The 20,100-nt window shown below is 44.0% G+C and overlaps 1 protein-coding gene across 3 annotated transcripts; it reads left to right on the forward strand.

Moving 5' to 3' along the window:
* Positions 1-6,591: 6,591 nt before the first annotated feature.
* On the forward strand, positions 6,592-11,526 carry LOC136501593 (uncharacterized). Of its 3 annotated transcripts, none has more exons than XM_066497114.1 (3): positions 6,592-6,952; positions 7,059-7,220; positions 10,961-11,253. In XM_066497114.1, exons 1-2 carry the CDS (start codon positions 6,635-6,637, stop codon positions 7,191-7,193), a joined length of 453 nt encoding a protein of 150 aa, XP_066353211.1. In that variant the 5' UTR covers positions 6,592-6,634; the 3' UTR covers positions 7,194-7,220; positions 10,961-11,253. The 3 variants fall into 3 exon arrangements, with proteins under 3 accessions (XP_066353211.1, XP_066353219.1, XP_066353203.1); XM_066497122.1 differs by having other exon boundaries at positions 11,004-11,252; XM_066497106.1 differs by lacking the exon at positions 10,961-11,253 and adding an exon at positions 11,283-11,526 and having other exon boundaries at positions 6,593-6,952.
* Positions 11,527-20,100: the final 8,574 nt, after the last annotated feature.

Raw genomic sequence — 20,100 nt, forward strand, 5'->3', positions numbered from 1 at the left:
GTGCCGTGCCGCTCCGCCAGCCACCTCCGCCAGCCACCGCCCCTCCTAGCTGTTGATTGGCACCACCGAAAACCAACACGCGCTTCAGCCACCTCTAAAAAAACAAACATACACTCCGCCTTCGTTCCCACCAGCAATCCAACATCCCCTTACCTGACGGCGCGAGACGGCCCCGCCCCGTCGACGTAGGAGAGGCTCCATTTGAGCAACCCCGCCCAGCTCAGCCGATCGCCCGCCATCTGTCCTCCTCCCTCTATCCTTCCTGATCCGACGGCGCTTCCGGTCGGCGAAACTGTCACACCCTTGGCCGCCGACGAGGGATCGCCGCCGACGTGAGCACGAACGCAGCGGATATACGGAAACGAGGTCGCCGGCAGGGCAAGCCCTCTGCCTTGGCGAGTTTCAGTTTTACTGAATACGAGTTCGATGGTTCTTACAGAAGGGATCAGGGTGTTTTATTCCCCTTACAAGTCTGACCACTCGGGTCCACAAAACAGCGACACACATGTAAACAGCTATTAGAAATACGTAAACGTAGATATGAAGACGCCTTCTTCTCCCTGTTCATTGTCCAGCACCTCTTCAGATAGTGTCTCCAGGCGCGACATCTCCCCCCGCTTGAGAATCAGCTTGTCCCCAAGCTGGTGCATCAGGAAAGCGCTGTTTGAGCACGTAGTAGTCCTCCCATGTGGTGATCGATGGAGGCAGCTTGGTCCAGGTCACCTTGATCTGAGGGATTGCTGTATTACCCTTTTGCACTAGGCGACGCTCCAGGATTGATAGTGGTTCTGCAGCAGCCGCTTCCAGATCAGTTGTAACTGGTAGAGATGCAAACACTGGTGTGTAGTTGGGAACAAAAGGCTTGAGCTGTGATATGTGAAAGACAGGATGGATCATTGAATTGGCAGGAAGCTCTAAACGGTAGGCAACAGTACCGACTCTGTCCAGAACTTTGTATGGTCCATAGTATTTGTAGGCAACTTAGGGTATGGCCTATTAGCCACTGATGACTAAGTATAGGGTTGTAATTTCAATAGAACCTGATCACCCACATTGAAATGGAAATCAGTCCTCTTCTTGTCAGCTATCATCTTCATTCTATTTTGTGCCCTTTCCAAGCTCTGCTTTAAAGCCTCTAATTGTAACTGCCGGTGCTCTATATTGTTCGTCACTGAGGTTGCTATACCTGGTGGAACAGATGTAACAGCTCCCAGAGAAGGCTCATATCCATATAAAGCCTTAAAAGGAGAACATCCCAAAGCTGAGTGAAGTGAAGAATTGTACCATAATTCTACCAAAGAGAGCCAGGACTTCCATGTACTTGGTGAGTCTTGAACAGCACACCTTAAATACATCTCAACACACTGATTAACTCACTCAGTCTGTCCATCTGACTGGGGATGGTAGGCTATACTAAAATGGAGGTCCACTTTGTATAGTTTAAACAGAGTTGTCCAAAAATGGCTGAGGAACACTGTATCTCTGTCAGATACAATGGTTTTGGGCAAACCATGCAATTTGACTACATTGTCCATAAATGATTGAGCAATAGAACTTGTCGTATATGGATGTCTAATGGGTATGAAGTGAGCATATTTAGTGAATCTGTCCACCACTACCAAGATAACACTGAAACCCTCAGATTTAGGCAAACCTTCAATGAAGTCCATAGAAAGGTCTTGCCAGATACCATCAGGAATTGGGAGAGGTTGCAAGAGACCTAGAGGATGATGGTGGACATGCTTAGACTATTGGCAGATAGCACATTGTTTCACAAAATCCTCCACTTGGTGCTTCATCCCTTTCCAGGCAAAATGTTTTTTTAGTTTGTAGTATGTAGCAGCAACACCTGAATGCCCCCCAATGGCACTAGAATGGCAGACAGCAATGAGCTTAGTTTGCAGAGCAGAGTTGTTACCAATCCAGACTTGACCTTGATGTTTAATGAGTCCATTTTCCAAACTATATCCATTTTCATCTGGACTGCTAATGGCTAATTTCTGAAGCAAGTCTTAAGCCTTTGAGTCAGTTGTATATGAGTTGAGCACCTCTTGTAACCATGCTGGTTGGACTGAGGATACCGCTTGTATTGCTAAGAGGTGAGCCATTCTTGACAGAGCATCAGCAGCAGCATTATCCTTACCCTGCCTGTATATGATCTTGAAATGGAGACCCATGAGTCTAGTCATAGCCTTCCTCTGCATCTCAGAATGTAGGTTTTGCTCCTTGAGGTATGTTAGGGACTTATGGTCGGTCAAGATGATAAATTCATTTCTCTCCAAATAGTGCCTCCATTTTTCAACAGCCATAATGAGAGCTAAAAATTCCTTCTCATATATGGAGAGACCCTTATGTTTTCCCCCAAGGCTTTGCTCAAATATGCTACTGGTTTGCCCTTTTGCATCAGAACAGCCCCAATGCCATCTTGACAGGCATCTGTCTCTATAGTGAAAGTACCCTGGAAATCAGGTAATTGGAGTACTGGAGTTGTAGTCATCACCTGTTTCACTGTTTCAAAAGCCTTTTGTGCTGTTTCAGTCCATGTGAACTGTTTTAACCTCAGAATACTGGTTAGGGGTTTAGTGATCAAACCATAGCGTTTCACAAATCGCCTATAGTATCCAGTTAACCCCAGGAATCCTCTTAGCTCAGTAAAGTCTATAGGGGCTGGCCACTTAAGCATATCTACAATTTTGCTCTGATCTGTAGAGACTCCCTTATCAGAGATAATATGGCCTAAGTACTCTAAACTTGATTGAGCAAAAGAACACTTGCTGTCTTTCACATAGAACTGGTTCTTTCTCAGCTGCTCAAAGACTAAGTCTATGTGATGAATATGATCCTCCATAGTGGGGCTGTAGATGAGGATGTCATCTAAAAATACTAGGACAAATCTTCTAAGGAAGGGTTGGAGGATATGGTTCATGATGCATTGGAATGTAGCAGGTGCATTGGTAAGACCGAATGGCATCACTTTGTACTAATAATGCCCTTGATGAGTTTTAAATGCAGTCTTATGCTCATCCTGTGGCTGCATTCTCACCTGATGATAGCCCGCCCTCAAATCCAACTTGGTGAAATATTTGGAGCCTGATAATTCATCTAGGATTTCCTCAATCACCGGCATTGAAAAACGATTCTTGATGGTCAGATCATTGAGTTTCTTGTAATCCACACATAGCCTCCAGGAACCATCCTTCTTTTTGACCAATAAAACAGGGGAAGCAAAAGGACTGTTGCTATGAGTAATCAGCCCCGCCTGTAACAGTTCCTGTACTTGTCTCTCTATTTCAGACTTATGAAATGGAGAATAATGGTAAGGTTTAGAGTTGACAGGTATGGCAGTAGGCAACAAAGGGATTGTGTGATCATGTATCCTATGGGGTGGTAGAACTTTAGGGTCAGTAAAAATATCTTTGTATTTGGCAAGTAGCAGTTTGAGTTGATCAGACTCAGTGGAAGAAATAATGTTTGGAGGACTGAGGGTGTCTTTGTGGTGATCCACTAGAACATACGCCCACACCTCATTGCCTTTTGCTGAATTAAAGACCTTTGTTGCTGAGATAGCACTTAGGGATAAGGGTGACTGTTGCAAACCCTGCAAATGCACTGTTCTATCACCTTCAGAGAATTCCAGTGTCTTAGTTTGCCAATCACAATTCATTGGGCTATGAGCAGTGAGCCAATCAAACCCTAAAATGGCGTCATAGGGGTGCATATCCAATACTATCATGTCAGTGTACAATGTGGAACCTTGGCAAAACCAGGGTAGCTTACAAACCTTGCTGTCAGTCATAATCACCTGACCATTTGCTAACTTCACTTGTCTAGCAGGAATAGGTACCATAGGCAACTGAGCCAATTGAACAAAATGGGAGCTTATAAAGTTGTGGGTGCTGCCACTATCAACAAGAATCAACATGGTCTTGTCTTTCACTTTTGCTTTTAGCTTGATACAGTCAACACTATCAGTCCCTGAGAGAGCATTGAGAGACAATTTACCAAAGTCTTCCTATAGTACATCTTCTGCAGCCAAATCATTAAGGACCTCATCTGACAGTTCCCTGTCCAAGTCATTTAGGACTAAGGCATTGACTTGTGGCCTGTTTCTTTTTGTACATACTTCTATATGTCCTGGAACATACTTTTCTCCACAGCTATAACAAAGACCATTTGCTTTCCTATAATCTCTGAGTTGCCTATCACGCTAGAGAGAAGGAGCTTGTGGGTGTGGTTTGATATCTTGTCTCTATGGCTGGTAAGTTCTTTGTTGATAATGATGTTTGGTTTGCTTGGCCTTAGCTCTCTCAAGTACCCCTTGCTGAATCTTGGCTATGATTGATGCCTTGAGCACTGTTATAGGCATTTGGGCTTCTACTGTACCCCTGAGCTCATCCTTAAGACCCCTCATGTATTGGGTAGTATAGAATATATCATCATATTGAGAATTGTGCATGTTGACTTGATATTGCAGGGAGTGGAACTGTGTGGTGTATTCTTCCACTTGGCCTTGCTGCCTAAGCTCCAAAAGATCATTCAGAGCTGATCTGAAATCATCTGACCCAAACTCCTCTTCCACCACTGAGCAGAAATGGCTCCAGTTCTTGAAGGTATGATTCTGCTTATAAGCTTGATACCATTTAGCTGCATTCCCTTCCAAATGGATACGGGCAGCCGTCACCCACATTCCTTCAGGCAACTTATAGAGGTCAAAATAGCTCTCACAGTTGTCTTTCCAAATCTTTGGGTCAGTTCCATGACTTCCATCAAATTTGGGGAATTGCATCTTAGGCATTGAGTGGTTGGGTAATTTAGGATTTTTGTCATCCGTGTGCTTTGGTTGCTTTGGTGGTGGTTTCGGATGTTTGGAATGACCAACCTCTGGTGGTGGTTTCTTGGAAGCAAAGATATTCTCTAAAGCCTGATGGTCACTGTCCTCTGAGGTGACAGAGATGAACTCCCCATCTTTGTACATCTCTCCTTGATCAAATTGTTGCAATGTTAGTTGGGCTACAGCTGCCCCATTGGCTCGCACCTGCTGAGTAATAAGATGTTGTTCACTGGTGTACTCATCCATGGCAGCAGCCCGAATATCCATTTGTTGTTTCATCTGAGTCTGGGTGGCACCAATCTCGTTGACTCGTGTGACCAACAGATCAAACTGGTCCATGACCCTCTCCATGAAATTCTGCTCCTCGTCAGACTTCCTGGACACGGCGTCCAACAGCAGAGATGTCTGCTTAGATGGCTTGACTGGAGCCACAGTGAACACAATTCAAGAAGACCGTGCGCGAGCCACTGGTTTGGATGATTCCTCCCCAACTGTAGCCAGGCGCTACACCGCCGCCTGAGAGTGAGGCTGAGCCTTGGAATTTTACACGACATGCCTCGAAACCTGAGCCCAAGGACACTCTCCCGCCAACGCCACCGCACCAATCAGATGGAACAGAATAGATGCTGCTCCCACAGTTCACGCCGCCGAACCCAAGGTGTCGATGTAGTCCCCCACTTGAATGATTAGCCGAAGAAGGTGACAGATCTTGACTAGGATTATGTATAGATTTGGTGGAAGGTGCTGTTTACGGCTAGTGGTGACCCAATCAACCAAAAGAGGGACCTCTGGGTACTTTGGTCGAACACCTCTGAGGCGTGACCCAAGCAGAGCCTGCCCACTGGATTTTACATATTGTGATCGACACACACGCTGTAAAACAGAAACCCGGTGGTATGGGAGAAAGAGAGGTATAGTGGATCTGCGCTAGATGGATAGGTTGATGGATGGTCGGATGGATCTGTCACCTGAAACCGATCAGAGATAGCCAGCGAAGAGCCGATAATTGACGCTGATGATGAGCGGTGAAGCTCCGCACCCACGCCAAGGATAGTCGAATCCGATACCACTTGTCACACCCTTGGCCGCCGACGAGGGATCGCCGCCGACGTGAGCACGAACGCAGCGGATATACGGAAACGAGGTCGCCGGCAGGGCAAGCCCTCTGCCTTGGCGAGTTTCAGTTTTACTGAATACGAGTTCGATGGTTCTTACACAAGGGATCGGGGTGTTTTATTCCCCTTACAAGTCTGACCATTCGGGTCCACAAAACAGCGACAAACATGTAAATAGCTATTATAAATATGTAAATGTAGATATGAAGACGCCTTCTTCTCCCTGTTCATTGTCTAGCAGACTAGCACCTCTTCAGATAGCGTCTCCAGGCGGCGACCAGAAACCAAACCATCCTCTCTGCGGCTCCCAAAGCCGGTGATGGGTGTGTGTGTTCGTGCGTTCCTCTCCCTCGTGTGCGTTCGTTCGCGGCGACGCGAGATATTTCTGCTTCTGGATACAGGGATGATGAGTTTGATGACTCTCCTAGAGCTAAACGCTAAATGCCGTCACGTCAGGGGGCGGTGGTTGGAAGATTGGATAGGGACGGATCTCTCTGGAAATTACTCGGTTGTTCTGGCCCCCGAGTGGCAGCTCTGTGGGCCGGAACGGCCCATATTGTTCTGCACCGGCCACCGGGTTTGGCTTTATATTTTTCTGATGATACGGCCCAGGGCCTTTCTTTCCCTCTGTCTTCCGGCCGTTCGTTTCGACCGTTCATTTGCTTCGGCGAGCGCCGGTGAGGGGATAATGGCAGCAGTGAGCTCGGTCTCTGTTCTGCCCCTCGCACCGCTGAGGCCTCTTCCATTGAGGCGTGCTACTACTGCTAGTAATGTGTTGGAGGGAGGAGGGAGAAGGGCTTCGAGTCCCCTGCTCCTCGCGAGGTATGGGCTGCGGCGCGGACGCCCGGCTGCTGCTGCTGCGGCCGTGGCCGGCGAAGCGGAGTTGCCCCTCGAAGAGGCGGAGGCCGCGATGAGGGTGGCCGCCGACGACGACAGCATCACGGCCACGGTGGTGTCCGTGCTGCTCACGGTTGCGTTCGTCGGCCTCTCCCTCCTCACCCTCGGGGTGCGTGTGTGTTGCGACTTAGCGAGCCGTTGTGGCGTTGGATGGTCGATGCTGATCTCGCCAGGCCGTGTTTTTTGGCTGGCTCACGATTCTTTTTGCAATGCAGGTGATCTACCTGTTGGTGCAGGACTTCTTGCAGAAGAGGGAAAAGGAGAAGTTTGAGAAGGAGGAGGCTGAGAGGCAGAAAGAGGAGGCGAGGAAGAAGAGGGCTAAGTCCAGGCAGAAGAGAAGAAATTATTGATTTCGGGATGAACTGCCACCCCCCAATGTGAGCATTTCTTCTTTTTCACCCTATTTGTTGTAATAGCAATGATTTTGTATGTAGCGTTGCACCTTTGGGTTTCCTTCCTTTCTCACTTTAGGTTATGTATGTGGTGTATGTGATCAGTTCAGCTGAGGGGCGTGCTAAACCAAATTAGCTTACAACTAATTTGTTTTAGGAATGATCCATTTGTAAATGTGGGTATTTACACATCATTAAATCAAAATTAAATTGCACCACTCTTAAAATAATCAGGAGGGGAAGCAAGAACGAATGAAATTTGGAAAGATCTGTGTCTGAAGGACACTACTCTTTCTAAGAGTGAAAACAAGAATAAAGCCGCATTTTGTCCCATGTGAAAGACACGTAGAAGTTGTTGGGACCTATTTTTTTTTAAAAAATGGATCAACGCCTGTGTTCGTTGCATTGAATCAGGACATAATGGTTCAGTGTTACAGCATCCAAGACATCAGGATTATTTTATTTGTTTTAAAATAATTAAATATCCAGTACTTGTCCTACAACTACAAGTATCTAAGGAGTATCGGTGTTCGACAGTATTGGTATCTGATACGCAAGTGTTCACAAGTATCCATGCATCGTTGTCAAGAAGCACTCAGAGTTCACAAATCACCTAAGACATCAGGCAAAAGGTTCAGCAGAAACCAGAGCAGCAGCTTCCAGAACTACATCAACCCACAAAGAGCAAGGCATAGCGCAGCTTGGAGCATTCAGTCCACCAACTTCGCCGTTGTTGAGGTTGGCAGGCACCATTCCTCGAGAGAATTTGTTCCAGCCTGGTGACCAAGGCGTCCAGTTTGGCCTTCCAGAGCTTGTGCAGTTCGAAGTACTTCACCGAGCAAAGCTGCCATCCCCAGTTCTTAAACATGGCCCTGCTGGAGCGCTAGAGCTTTTGTAAACCTAGACAGACTCCATTCTGAAAACATAGATAGTTTCTTAGTTTCCAGAACCCCCAAAGAGTCAATGCTGTTAACATATTAAAGATCAGATCCTTCTTTTCACGGAGCCAATGTTTAGCTAGCAACATATATCTACCATCACTAGACTTGATGTGAGCTCTGCCGCACACATCCAGACCTATCTAGCAATAGCACAGATAAAGAACCAGTGTGAGATGGCTCAGTTTCAAAACAAAACAAACCGGTATCATCTTCAACTCTCCTTTCTTTTAGCTAGATTGTTTCTTGTAAGAAGCTTATTCCTAGACAAGAGCTAATGAAAAATATGGGCTCCAGATAGAAATTTCATTCTACAAATCGCAGGTGTGTAAACTGGAGTCACACCCCTGAAATTGATGATCTTATATAAGGACTGAGAAGAGCAAAACCCTAAGGAATTTTCTAAAAGAGACCCTAAGGAATCCTACTACCACACTACACCATCATCATCCCCGGTAACGACAGTGGTAGATCAATTTGAATCATTTCTTCTCATTAGTGTTGCAAATAGCAGGCTAAGACATTTAGCGGAGCCTTCGGAAATATGCTAAGCAAGCTATAGCGGCGCTAAGGCATTTAGCGTTTTCTCAAAAAACATGCATATTATTGCTTCGTGTTCGCTAACTTGCATGTCTCCGTTGCTGGCTGTCACATTCTCCCTTCATGCCAGTGCTGGAGTACTTGTACTTCCGTTTGGCAGTGTAGTTGGTGCACATCGTGCGAAGGGGAAGGCTGCAGCCGCGACCTCTGCAGTCACCTCACGCAGCCGGCTCTTGCAATTACTCTCAGCCGTTCGTAGTTCACAGCCAAAGTTGCCTCAACGCACACCAACACCGCGCCACCACAAAAGGTTCAGAACTAGAGATGCTAGATTTTGTGAACATGCTTATACACCATGGTAGATAGGCTAGATTTGGGCCAGTGGAAATTTTGCTAGGTCTCATTTCTTGGTAGGTCGTCCGGCTGCACATTTAGCGCCGCTAAATTACGTCACTGCTAAAGCATTTAGCGCCACTAATGCCCGAAATAGCCCTCATAGCGAAATGACTTGAACATTGAAAATATACTTTAAGAGCTTACATAAGATGAAATATTCAAGCCATCTTTGATTGAATTGAAATGAAAGGATCATGGCGGGATCAAGTTATTTTGTCAACGATATTCCTTACATGTATCACTTTCTGTACAACCAAAACATATAAAGGAGAAAACCATCATTAACTTTAAGTTGTTATACCACTAAACCATATTGGATACTTCATAAGGTGGATAATAGTATTTGGCAAAACATAACTTTAATGAATTCTTTTGTGCCCAAACTTTTTGAACAACACATAATATACACCCCCCAGATAATATGCTAACAAGGACATTGACTATAATGCTCACCCATTCAACATACACAATACATGTCATCTTGCATGCTATCTTTATTAGCAGATTCACTTATATTATTTTGATTTGCTCATTAGACACTCTTTTCTTCGCCGTCTCTTTAGGCAAGTGTTCCAATCAGTGAGTTTGTACCTTTATATAGAAAAAAAAAACTTGTCACTCTTATGGGAAACAGTCTGTGCCGTTACCTCAAAACATGTCATGTAAATGCTCCCACTCTTTTATTAATTTCTATAATTAAGGCAATCTCACCTTATTCTATAATTGAACCAAATATTCCAAATATAGGTTGTTTATTTAGGACAGCAACAGTCTCCAATGTGACACTTTGACTTGGATTTTTTTTTGGTCAAAATATACAAATCTCAAATAGTGAAAATTATATTTTATGAAAAATATTTTACATGATGAATAACATCAACCATATGTTGTCAATATATACCACTTTTAATATACTGATGGTCCAAGTTAAAAAAAGTTTTACCTGATTGAATCCTAAAATGACTTCATCTGGAATCGGATACATTAGTTACTAGTTAGAGCAGTTGGCACCTCCCTTTGTCAATGAACCATACTTCCTGTACGAGGTTGGCCATTGTCATGTTTATGTTCCTCATGTGAAATCCGACCATACAACTGATCCCTATGTTATCTATCTACCATATTTAGATGATACTGCATACAGTTGTCATGTTTATGTTCCTCGTGTGAAATCTGACCATATAACTGATCACCTATGTTATGTATCTACCGTATTTAGATGATACTGCATACTTAAGTAAGTCTTGACTCCTCTATCCGCTGGAATTACTTTTATGCATATTATGTGTGCTGCCTATGCTAACAGTGCTCTTCAGATACGTATCACTCTTCAACATCTCCTTTTCTCAGGTTTTATGTCATTGTAAAGACTTGTTAGCTCCTTGCTTTTGTTAGCTCTGTTCAAATTACCCTGATTTCTTCTCATTTGTTCAAGTTGTAAAAGTTATTGTACAACAGATGCTTCATAAATTCTATATCGCACTTGAATCACGTTGTGCTTCAATCTGAATCTAGCAGTAATAACATGTTTTGATCAGTGTTGAGTTTCTGGGGTGTTCATATATGGTGCCTTTCACACCAAAAGGTGCTAGCGCTGTTACTGGTGTTGGGATTAATGAAAAGTTTGCCACTTTGGATGAATTTGATATTATTAACACCAAATCTGCCTGAATTGTTGCGCCATATACGCTAATAACTTTGAAACTGAGGTCTTATATCTTATATTATATTTCTCTGTTGCTTGCATGTTGAAACTTGGGCTGGTTAGGCATTGACTTTTGGATAGGAACCTTGGAAACAGAAGCTACATCTACATCTAATATATTATATTTCTGTTTGCTATTCTTCTAGAAGGGCAAAATAACTTGATCGTTCCTTTGTGAATTGTGCCAAGTGAGCTGTGAGGCTATATAGAGAAGGTGGGAATGAACTGACTGCCTATTCCTGGACTATGGAGATTTGCAGCCTCGGCATAGCCTGGTGATTTGTTGTGGATATGTTGTGTAAACAACTATGGATGTTTGAGCTTTGCAAACAACTCTGGAATTTTTAAAAAGATAATGTCTTGTATCGATCTTTTTTTCTTTCTAAAATGAAGGTGATATCATTTTTTCTGAATTGAACGTCAAGTCATCTACATATATCTGTGACCAATGCCCGGGTGTGATTGCAGTTGTTGGTGTTGAATTGCGTCATAGACTTGGAATTGCACAAGCCGTGGCTAGACCACAAGGGATGGGGAGGAAGCTTCTCGTCAACTTTCTTCGCAGACAAGGAGTGATCGTATCATGTCTGATTGAGCATGACAGCATATGAAGTTTCTTTGTTCGTTCTGTAGATCTGATCTATCGCTGACGTGGACTCGAGCACATGTCAAACTTTACTGGCCTTTGGAATCTGGCTATTTTGTTCCTGTACATGTAGGCACATGTGAAGGCCAATTGGTTTGCGGTTTTTAAAATACAGCAATTGGTTTGCAGTTTTTTGTTTAACCAGAAAATGCGCCGTATAATTAAGAAACAATTAATATGGTAACTTAAGGAGACCTTTTTGACCCTGTATTCGCCGATGAGCATCTACTAGTGGTTAGAAAGCGACTGAAAGTGAAGTTGTTGCAGCAACGGCGACCATTCGCAGAACCATCTATAGCAGCGAATATCCTTTCGTCCAGAATCAAAGTGGATGACTTTTGCCAATATATTTGAAGAGCCAGAAAGGAGTTTTAAGACAAATTTGCCAAAAATCGAAGAGTAACTACTCGCTTCGCTTCCAATAGAAATGTAGATCACTTTTAGTATAGGTCATGTTTACTTCTCTTATAATTTATCTTTTTCAACTTATTTTTTAGCTGGAACAGTGTTTTTCTCTCACAACAAATCAGGCGGAACAGTGTTTCGGCATATTTTTTTCAGCGAAACGAATGGGGCCATAGCTAGTTAAACTTCTGAAACTTTTTTTTTAAAGAAAAACGTCTGAAACTTGGTCAACCATTATATAAAAAAATCACGTAGATTTTCAAAACATGATCGGTGTTGCCAAATTAACCATGAAAATACTTTCATAATTTATATAACTATATATATATATATATATATATATATATATTTAAAGTAGTTTATTACTTTACTTTTACAAGAGTTGCAAGCGGACCGGAGTTGTATCTACCTATACTCCTAAAACTGTATACCACCACCCCTCTCACATAACACTGTACATTAACAGTTCTCCCACCAGAACCGTCCGATCCTTCCACACCGGGTGTGACATCTCCCCCCACTTGAGTTGCAACTTGCCCCCAAGCTGCTGCTTCAGGGAACCTGTTCTTGACGACGTAGTAGTCCTCCTAGGTTGCTGCAGTATCAGGCAGACCCATCCAGGTTAGCTTCACTTGAGGTACTGCAGTATTGCCTTTCTTGACCATGCGACGATCAATGATTTCCCTTGACGTTGTATTAGCTGCATCCAAGTCAGTGAGGACAGGCAAAGTGTCAAAAACTGGCGTATAGTCTTCAGTGTATGGTTTCAGTTGCGAGATGTGGAAGACCGGGTGAATCAATGAGCCTTCTGGTAATTGCAGCCGATAAGCTACTAATCCCACCCTCTCTAGCACAGTGTAAGGACCAAAATACTTGTAGGCCAGTTTCGGGTATGGTCTGTTAGCTACAGTTGACTGAGTATAGGTCTGTAGTTTCAGTAGCACTTTGTCACCAACTGAAAACTGATAATCCTGGCGTTTGGAATCTGCCACCAGCTTCATTCTATTTTGTGCCCTTGCCAAATGTTCTTTCAGTGATTGCAGATGAAGCTCACGGTGTTCAATAATATCAGCTACTGATGCAGTTGTTGTGGGTGGAAGAGATGGCACTGCTCCAATATTAGGTTCATAATCATACAATGCTTTGAATGGTGAACAGCCCAGGGCAGAATGCAATGATGAGTTATACCATAACTCTGCCAAAGGAAGCCATGATTTCCATGATTTAGGAGAGTCCTGCACAGCACACCTTAGGTACATTTCTAGACACTAATTTACTCTCTCAGATTGGCCATCAGTTTGCAGATGATAAGCGGTGCTGAGTTGCAAGTTTACCTTATACAGTTTAAATAATTATCTCCAGAAATGGCTAACAAAAATGGTGTCCCTATCAGAGACAATTGAGGCTGGTAATCCATGTAACTTAACCACATGATCCATAAACAGCTGAGCAATTGTAGCAGCAGTATAGAGGTGCTTGACTGGTAAAAATGTGCATACTTTGTCAGCCTGTCCACAATTACCAATATGACACTGCACCCTTCTGATTTTGGAAGGCCCTCTATAAAATCCATTGTCAAATTCTGCCAAACCCCTTGTGGAATGGGTAAAGGCTGCAGAAGACCCATAGGGTGTTGAAGTGAATGTTTTACATGTTGACAGATGGTGCACTGTTTCACAAAATTTTCCACATCTTGCTTCATCCCTTTCCATGCAAAATGTTTCTTGAGTCTGTAGTAAGTTGCAGCAATACCTGAGTGACCCCCCAGTGCACTAGAGTGATAAGTTGCTATGAGTTTTGTCTAGAGAGCTGAATTGCTGCCAATCCACACCTTCCCTTGGTACCATATGATGCCCCTGTCCAAGCTTTATCCTTGGTTATCTGGGCTAGTGATAGCCAATCTTTGCAATAGTTGTTGTGCTCGTGAATCAGTGGTGTAGGAGTTGAGAACTTCCTATACCCAAGCTGGTTGGACTACTGATACTGCTTGAAGAGCCATCATGTGTGCCACCCTAGACAGGGCATCTGCAACAATGTTATCTTTTCCCTTCTTATAGATGATTTTGAAGTGTAATCCCATGAGCCTAGTCATTGCCTTTCTCTGCATGTCAGAGTGGAGATTTTGCTCATTTAGATAAGCTAATGACTTATGGTCAGTTTGAATGAAAAATTCTCCTCTCTGTAGATAGTGCCTCCATCTTTCTACAGCCATAATGAGAGCTAAGAACTCCTTTTCATATATAGATAAAGATTTATGTTTCTCTCCCAAAGCCTTACTGAGGTATGCTATAGGTTGTCCCTTCTGCATGAGGACATCTCCTATCCCATCTTGACAGGCATTTGTTTCCACTGTGAAAGGTTCTTGGAAATTGGGTAGGGCCAAAACTAGAGTTCTTGTCATTGCCACTTTGAGATCATCAAAAGCTGCTTATGTTGTTGGATTCCAGGCAAAATGTTTGAGCCGAAGGATGGCTGTCAAAGGTTTAGCCATGATCCCATAATTTTTTACAAATTTCCTATAATAGCTTGTTAATCCTAGGAAGGCCCTCAACTCAATCATGGAAGTAGGCATAGGCCACTGAAGCATATCATGTATCTTGCTTGGATCAGTGGAGACCCCCTGAGAGGAGATGATGTGGCCTAAATATTCCAAACTATCCTTAGCAAATGTGCACTTGGATCCCTTCAGATATAACTAATGTTTTCTCAGAGTAGCTAACACTTGTTCCAAATGTTGGGTGTGGTTCTCTAGAGAAGTATTGTATATCAATATGTCATCTAAGAAGACCAAGACGAAGTGCCTCAAAAATGGTTGGAGGATTTCATTCATGACACACTAGAAGGTAGCCGGTGCATTGGTCAAGCCAAAAGGCATGACTTTGAATTGATAATGACCTTGATGTGTCTTGAATGCAGCCTTGTGTTCATCCTCAGGCAACATCCTAACTTGGTGGTATCCAGACCTCATGTCTAGTTTTGTGAAGACTTTAGCTCCTGAGAGTTCATCCAATATTTCCTCAATTACTGGCATTGGAAATCTATTTTTGATTATGATGTCATTCAATTTCCTATAATCCACACAGAACCGCTAGGACCCATCTTTTTTTTACCAAAAGCACTAGAGATGCAAATGGACTATGGCTATGAGCTATGAGTCCTACCTATAAGAGCTGTTGTACCTGGTTCTCTATTTCTATTTTGTGTAAGGGAGAGTAGTGGTATAGTCTAGAATTGATGGGAATAGAGCCAGGGATGAGTGGGATAGCATGATCATAGGTTCTTTATGGTGGTAGGAGTTTTGGATCAATGAATACATCCTTGTAGGCAGTGAGGAGGTTTTAGATTTCATCTAGATGTGGACTGGTTTGTTTTGGTTTGGTGGGGGAAAAGGAATCTAGGGTATGGTCTAGCAGGACAAAGGCCCATATATCACTACCTTTAGTGGAATTGTAAACCTTTGTGGCAGAGATGGATGACAGTTGCAATCATGGCTCGTGTAACCCCTGAAGTGTCAATGTCCTGCCCTCTTCAGAAAATTTGATGATTTTGTTCTTCCAATCACATTCCATGGGGCTGTGTGCTTGGAGCCAATCACATCCTAATATGGCATCATATGGTTGCATCTCCAGTACCACCATGTCAGTAGTGAAACTTTGACCTTGACAATAGCATTGGAGTTGAGGCACCATTCTATCTGTTTGCATCCCTTCACCATTTGCAAGTTTGACTTTCCTGGTACTAGTGGGCACTGTGTGTATCTTAACTAGTTCAACAAACTATGAACTAATGAAGCTATGAGTACTTCCACCGTCTACTAGTATAAGAAGAACTTTGTCTTTAACTCTAACCTTCAATTTAATGCAGCTTGTACTGTTCTGACTGGATAAGGCATTGAGGGAGAGTTGACAGAACTCCTCATGCAACTAGTCCTCCACTGCTAGCTCCTTAAGGACTTCATCAGATAATTCCCTATCTAGGTCATTGAGCACAGTAGCATTGACTTGTGGTTTTAGTCGCTTGGAATAGACCTTGAGGTGTTGAAAGGTCCTAATATGGCTAGAGGGGGGGTGAATAGCCTATTTAAAAATATACAAATTAACTAGAGCAATTTGATTAGTATGATAAATAGCGTAATGCAAACTTGCTCTAGCTCTACAAATGTTGCAAGCCACCTATCCAACAATTCTAGTTGCAATGATTACTTAGGCACACACACTTGCTAGTCTAAAGAGCTCAACTAGATGAATGTAAATAACAAAGCAAGCTCTCAATTCTAATTACACTAAAGAGCTTGTATCAACTAGTTTGCAAGAATGTAAACAAGCAAGTAGGGTGATTATACCGCCGTGTAGGGGATGAACCAATCACAAGATGAAGATCAAGTCAATCACCGGGAGAATGCAAATGACAAGAGACAATCAATTTTTCTCCCGAGGTTCACGTGTTTGCCAATACGCTAGTTCTCGTTGTGTCGACCAATACTTGGTGGTTCGGCGGCTAAGAGGTGTTTCACAAACCTCGTCCACACGATTGGACATCGTAAGAACCGACCCACAAGTGAGGTAACTCAATGACACGAGCAATTTACTAGAGTTATCTTTCGGCACTCCGCCGGGGAAGGTACAACTCCCCTTACAATCACCGGAGACGGCCACGAACAATCACCAACTCGTGCCGATCCTCCACCGCTGCTCCAACCGTCTAGGTGGTGGCAACCACCAAGAGAAACAAGCGAAATCCGCAGCGCAATGCGAATACCAAGTGCCTCTAGATGCAATCACTCAAGCAATGCACTTGGATTTTCTCCCAATCTCACAAAGATGATGAATCAATGATGGAGATGAGTGGGAGAGCTTTGGCTAAGCTCACAAGGTTGTTATGTCAATGAAAATATGCAAGAGTTGTCCCTTGAGCCGGCCATGGGGCTATAAATAGAGCCTCCATCAAATAGAGCCGTTGTACCCCTTCACTGGGCAAAACATGCTCTGACCGGACGCTCCGGTCATACCGACCGGACGCTGGCCCTCAGCGTCCAGTCGCCCGATGAACGCCATGCGTCACCAGCTTCAAACGCTGTTCGTCAGATTTCAACGGCTACGAAGCTGATCGGACGCTGAAACCCCAGCGTCCGATCATTTCCAGTAAGCTCCCTGAGGCATGTTTTTTCGACCGGACGCGTCCGGTCCACCTTGACCGGACGTAGACCAGCGTCCGGTGCTCAACCTTACCCACTGTGCCGTCTGACAGCTCGACCGGACGTAGCCTTTCAGCATCCAGTCGCTGAGTGACCCAGCGTCCGGTCAGTAGACCGACGCCAGCATCATTTCGACCAACTCTATTTCAACTCTAACTTCTTCACCCTTACTCAAATGTGCCAACCACCAAGAATTTTGCATCCGACGCAATAGAAAATAGACATTTCATTTTCCCGAAAGCGCCGAATCCCAAACCCATCTCAACCCTGCAAACACCTTGTGCACATGTGTTAGCATATTTTCACAAATATTATCAAGGGTGTTAGCACTCCACTAGATCCTAAATGCATATGCAATGAGTTAGAGCATCTAGTGGCACTTTGATAACCGCATTCCGATACGAGTTTCACTCCTCTTAATAGTACGGCTATCTATCCTAAATGTGATCACACTCACTAAGTGTCTTGATCACTAAAACAAAATGACTTCTACATTTTATACCTTTGCCTTTAGCCTTTTGTTTTTCTCTTTCTTCTTTTCCAAGTTCAAGCATTTGATCATCACCATGCTATCGCCATTGTCATGATTTTCGTCATTGCTTCATCACTTGGAGTAGTGCTACCTATCTCATAATCACTTTGATAAACTAGGTTAGCACTTAGGGTTTCATCAATTAACCAAAACCAAACTAGAGCTTTCAGGTGTCCTGGCACAAATTTTTCACCACAAGAGAAACACAGGCCATTTGCTTTGCGATAGTCCCGTAATTGTCGGTCCTTCCATAGGGTTGATATTTGTTGTGGTTGTTTGTATTCAGTCTTTGGCGGTCCATTAGGCCTGACCTGAGAATTGGCTCGATTATATCTGGTTTTGCTTCGCTCAAGCATCCCTTGCTGAATCCTGGCAATGGTTGATGCTTTTTGCACCATCTAGGGCATTTGAGGCTCCACAGTAGTCCTTATCTCCTCTTTGAGCCCTCTGATATATTGTGGCATGAAAAACATCTCATCATAGTGTGAGTTGTGCTTGGTAACATCATACTGTAGAGCCTGAAACTGCGAGGTGTAATCTTCAACTATGCTAGTTTGCTTAAGATCCAGCAGAGCATTCATGGCAGTTCTGAAATCATTAGATCCAAACTCTTCTTCTACCACTAAACAAAAATGGTCCCAATTCTTGAAAGTGTGGTTCTGTTTATATGCTTGGTACCACTTCACAGCATTCCCTTCAAAATGTAGGTGGGCTGCAGTAATCCACATCCCTTCTGGCAGTTGATATAGCTCAAAGTAGCTCAGGCAATTATCTTTCCAGATCTTTGTGTTTTGACCATCAAACTTTGGAAATTGCATCTTGGGCATAGCTTGGGATGGCAAAGGATTCTTCTTATCATGCTTAGGAGGTGGCCTCCTTGTCTTGGATGATTTAGGTTTGTGAGTGCCTTTGTTTCTGGCAAACACATTCTCAAAGTCTTCTTTCTCATAAAAAATTACAGATAGTGAGGAATCATCTGAAAAAGGCCCATCATTGTCAAACTGTCTCATTGTGAGTTGAGCGACCGCTGCACCATTAGCCTTAACTTGTTGGGCTATCAATTGCTGCTCAGCTGTATAATTGTCCATTGCTTGGCCTCTGATGTCCATCTGGGTTTTCATCTGTTGCTGGACTTCTCCAATGTCATTGACTCTAGTGAACAACAGATCAAAGTGCTCCATAACCTGGTCCCACCGAGTCTTCTCCTCTTCAGTGTTCTTTGACATGTTGTCCAGGAGTATCTGAGTCTGCTTGGATGGCTTTAACGGAGCCGTGATGAAGGATTTGAATGAAACCGAGACACTGCGTGAACAAACAACCGGTTCGGACTATTCCTCCCCGTTGTACTATCTGTCACTATCACCGCCGCCTAGGAGTGAGGCTGAGCCAAAGAATTTTACATGGGAACAAGCACCCCGCAACCCAAGTTCAAGGACACTCCCCCGCCAATGCCACCACACCGATTGGAATGAACCAACTATGGAATTTTACGCAAGAACAAGTGTCTTGCAACCCTCGTCGTTCACCCAAACATGCTAACTGAAGGAAAAGGAGTAGAGTTGGGTAGCTCACTAATGTTCTCGCCGCCGAACAAAAGTTGTTGGTGTAGTCCCCTAGTTGTTTGTCGAGCTGTAGATGACGCGGATCCAAGGGGATGGGTGGTGGTGTGGTGATAGTGGAAGGTGGATGTGTTGGTGCTCAAGCTTGGTGACACCGACGCTGCCGCTGACCCAGTTCAACCAAAGGAGGGACCTCTAGGACCTCACGTCGAACACCTTGTGGGCGTTGACAGAGATCACCTGCCCACCAAAATTACGAACTGTGATCTAAGCGAATGACTTTGGGAGGTTACCGAGGAGGGGATGAGCACCGTTGTAGTGGTGGTGGTGGTGGTCTGTCGGATTCGAAGTTGAAGGTTGTTGGAGCTAAGGTAGAAGCGGTGATGAGGAGCGACGAGCGCCCGCCACCCATGCCAAGGATAGAACGCCTCTGATACCACTTGTCACACCCTTGTCCACCGGCTAATCGTCGTCAACGTGAGCACGATAAGGGTATGGGACAAGGACGTCGGCAGGGCAAGCCCTTTGCCTTGGCGACTTGGATTTACCGAATGAAAAGAGTAATGCCGGACACGGCACATGGTTTGGGCACTTATGTGCCATTACAATCTCTGGCCACTCGGCCCCACATGATAGTACAATAGTGGAAACGTAATACAACGCAATACGTAAAGCTAGTAACGTAGACGGCTTCAGTGGTGGTCACCGGGTGTGACACTCTCTCCCTCTCTCTCAATCTGGCATATGCATGGAGGCAATGTCAATTTCACTCTAGATCTACTATTCTTCCCTTTATCTTACCAAACTTTTTTGTGTTGTATAGGCTATGACCTGCTCGGTTCGGTTGGATCCTACAAGCAGTCAGGTATTGTGGCATATATCTGAGTGCATGGCCATGTCAGTGATGTTTGTTTCATTTCTTATTGTGACATGGAAATTGAGACCGTGTA

Source organism: Miscanthus floridulus, chromosome 1, assembly GCF_019320115.1.
Source record: "Miscanthus floridulus cultivar M001 chromosome 1, ASM1932011v1, whole genome shotgun sequence".
Classification (NCBI taxonomy): Eukaryota; Viridiplantae; Streptophyta; class Magnoliopsida; order Poales; family Poaceae; genus Miscanthus; species Miscanthus floridulus.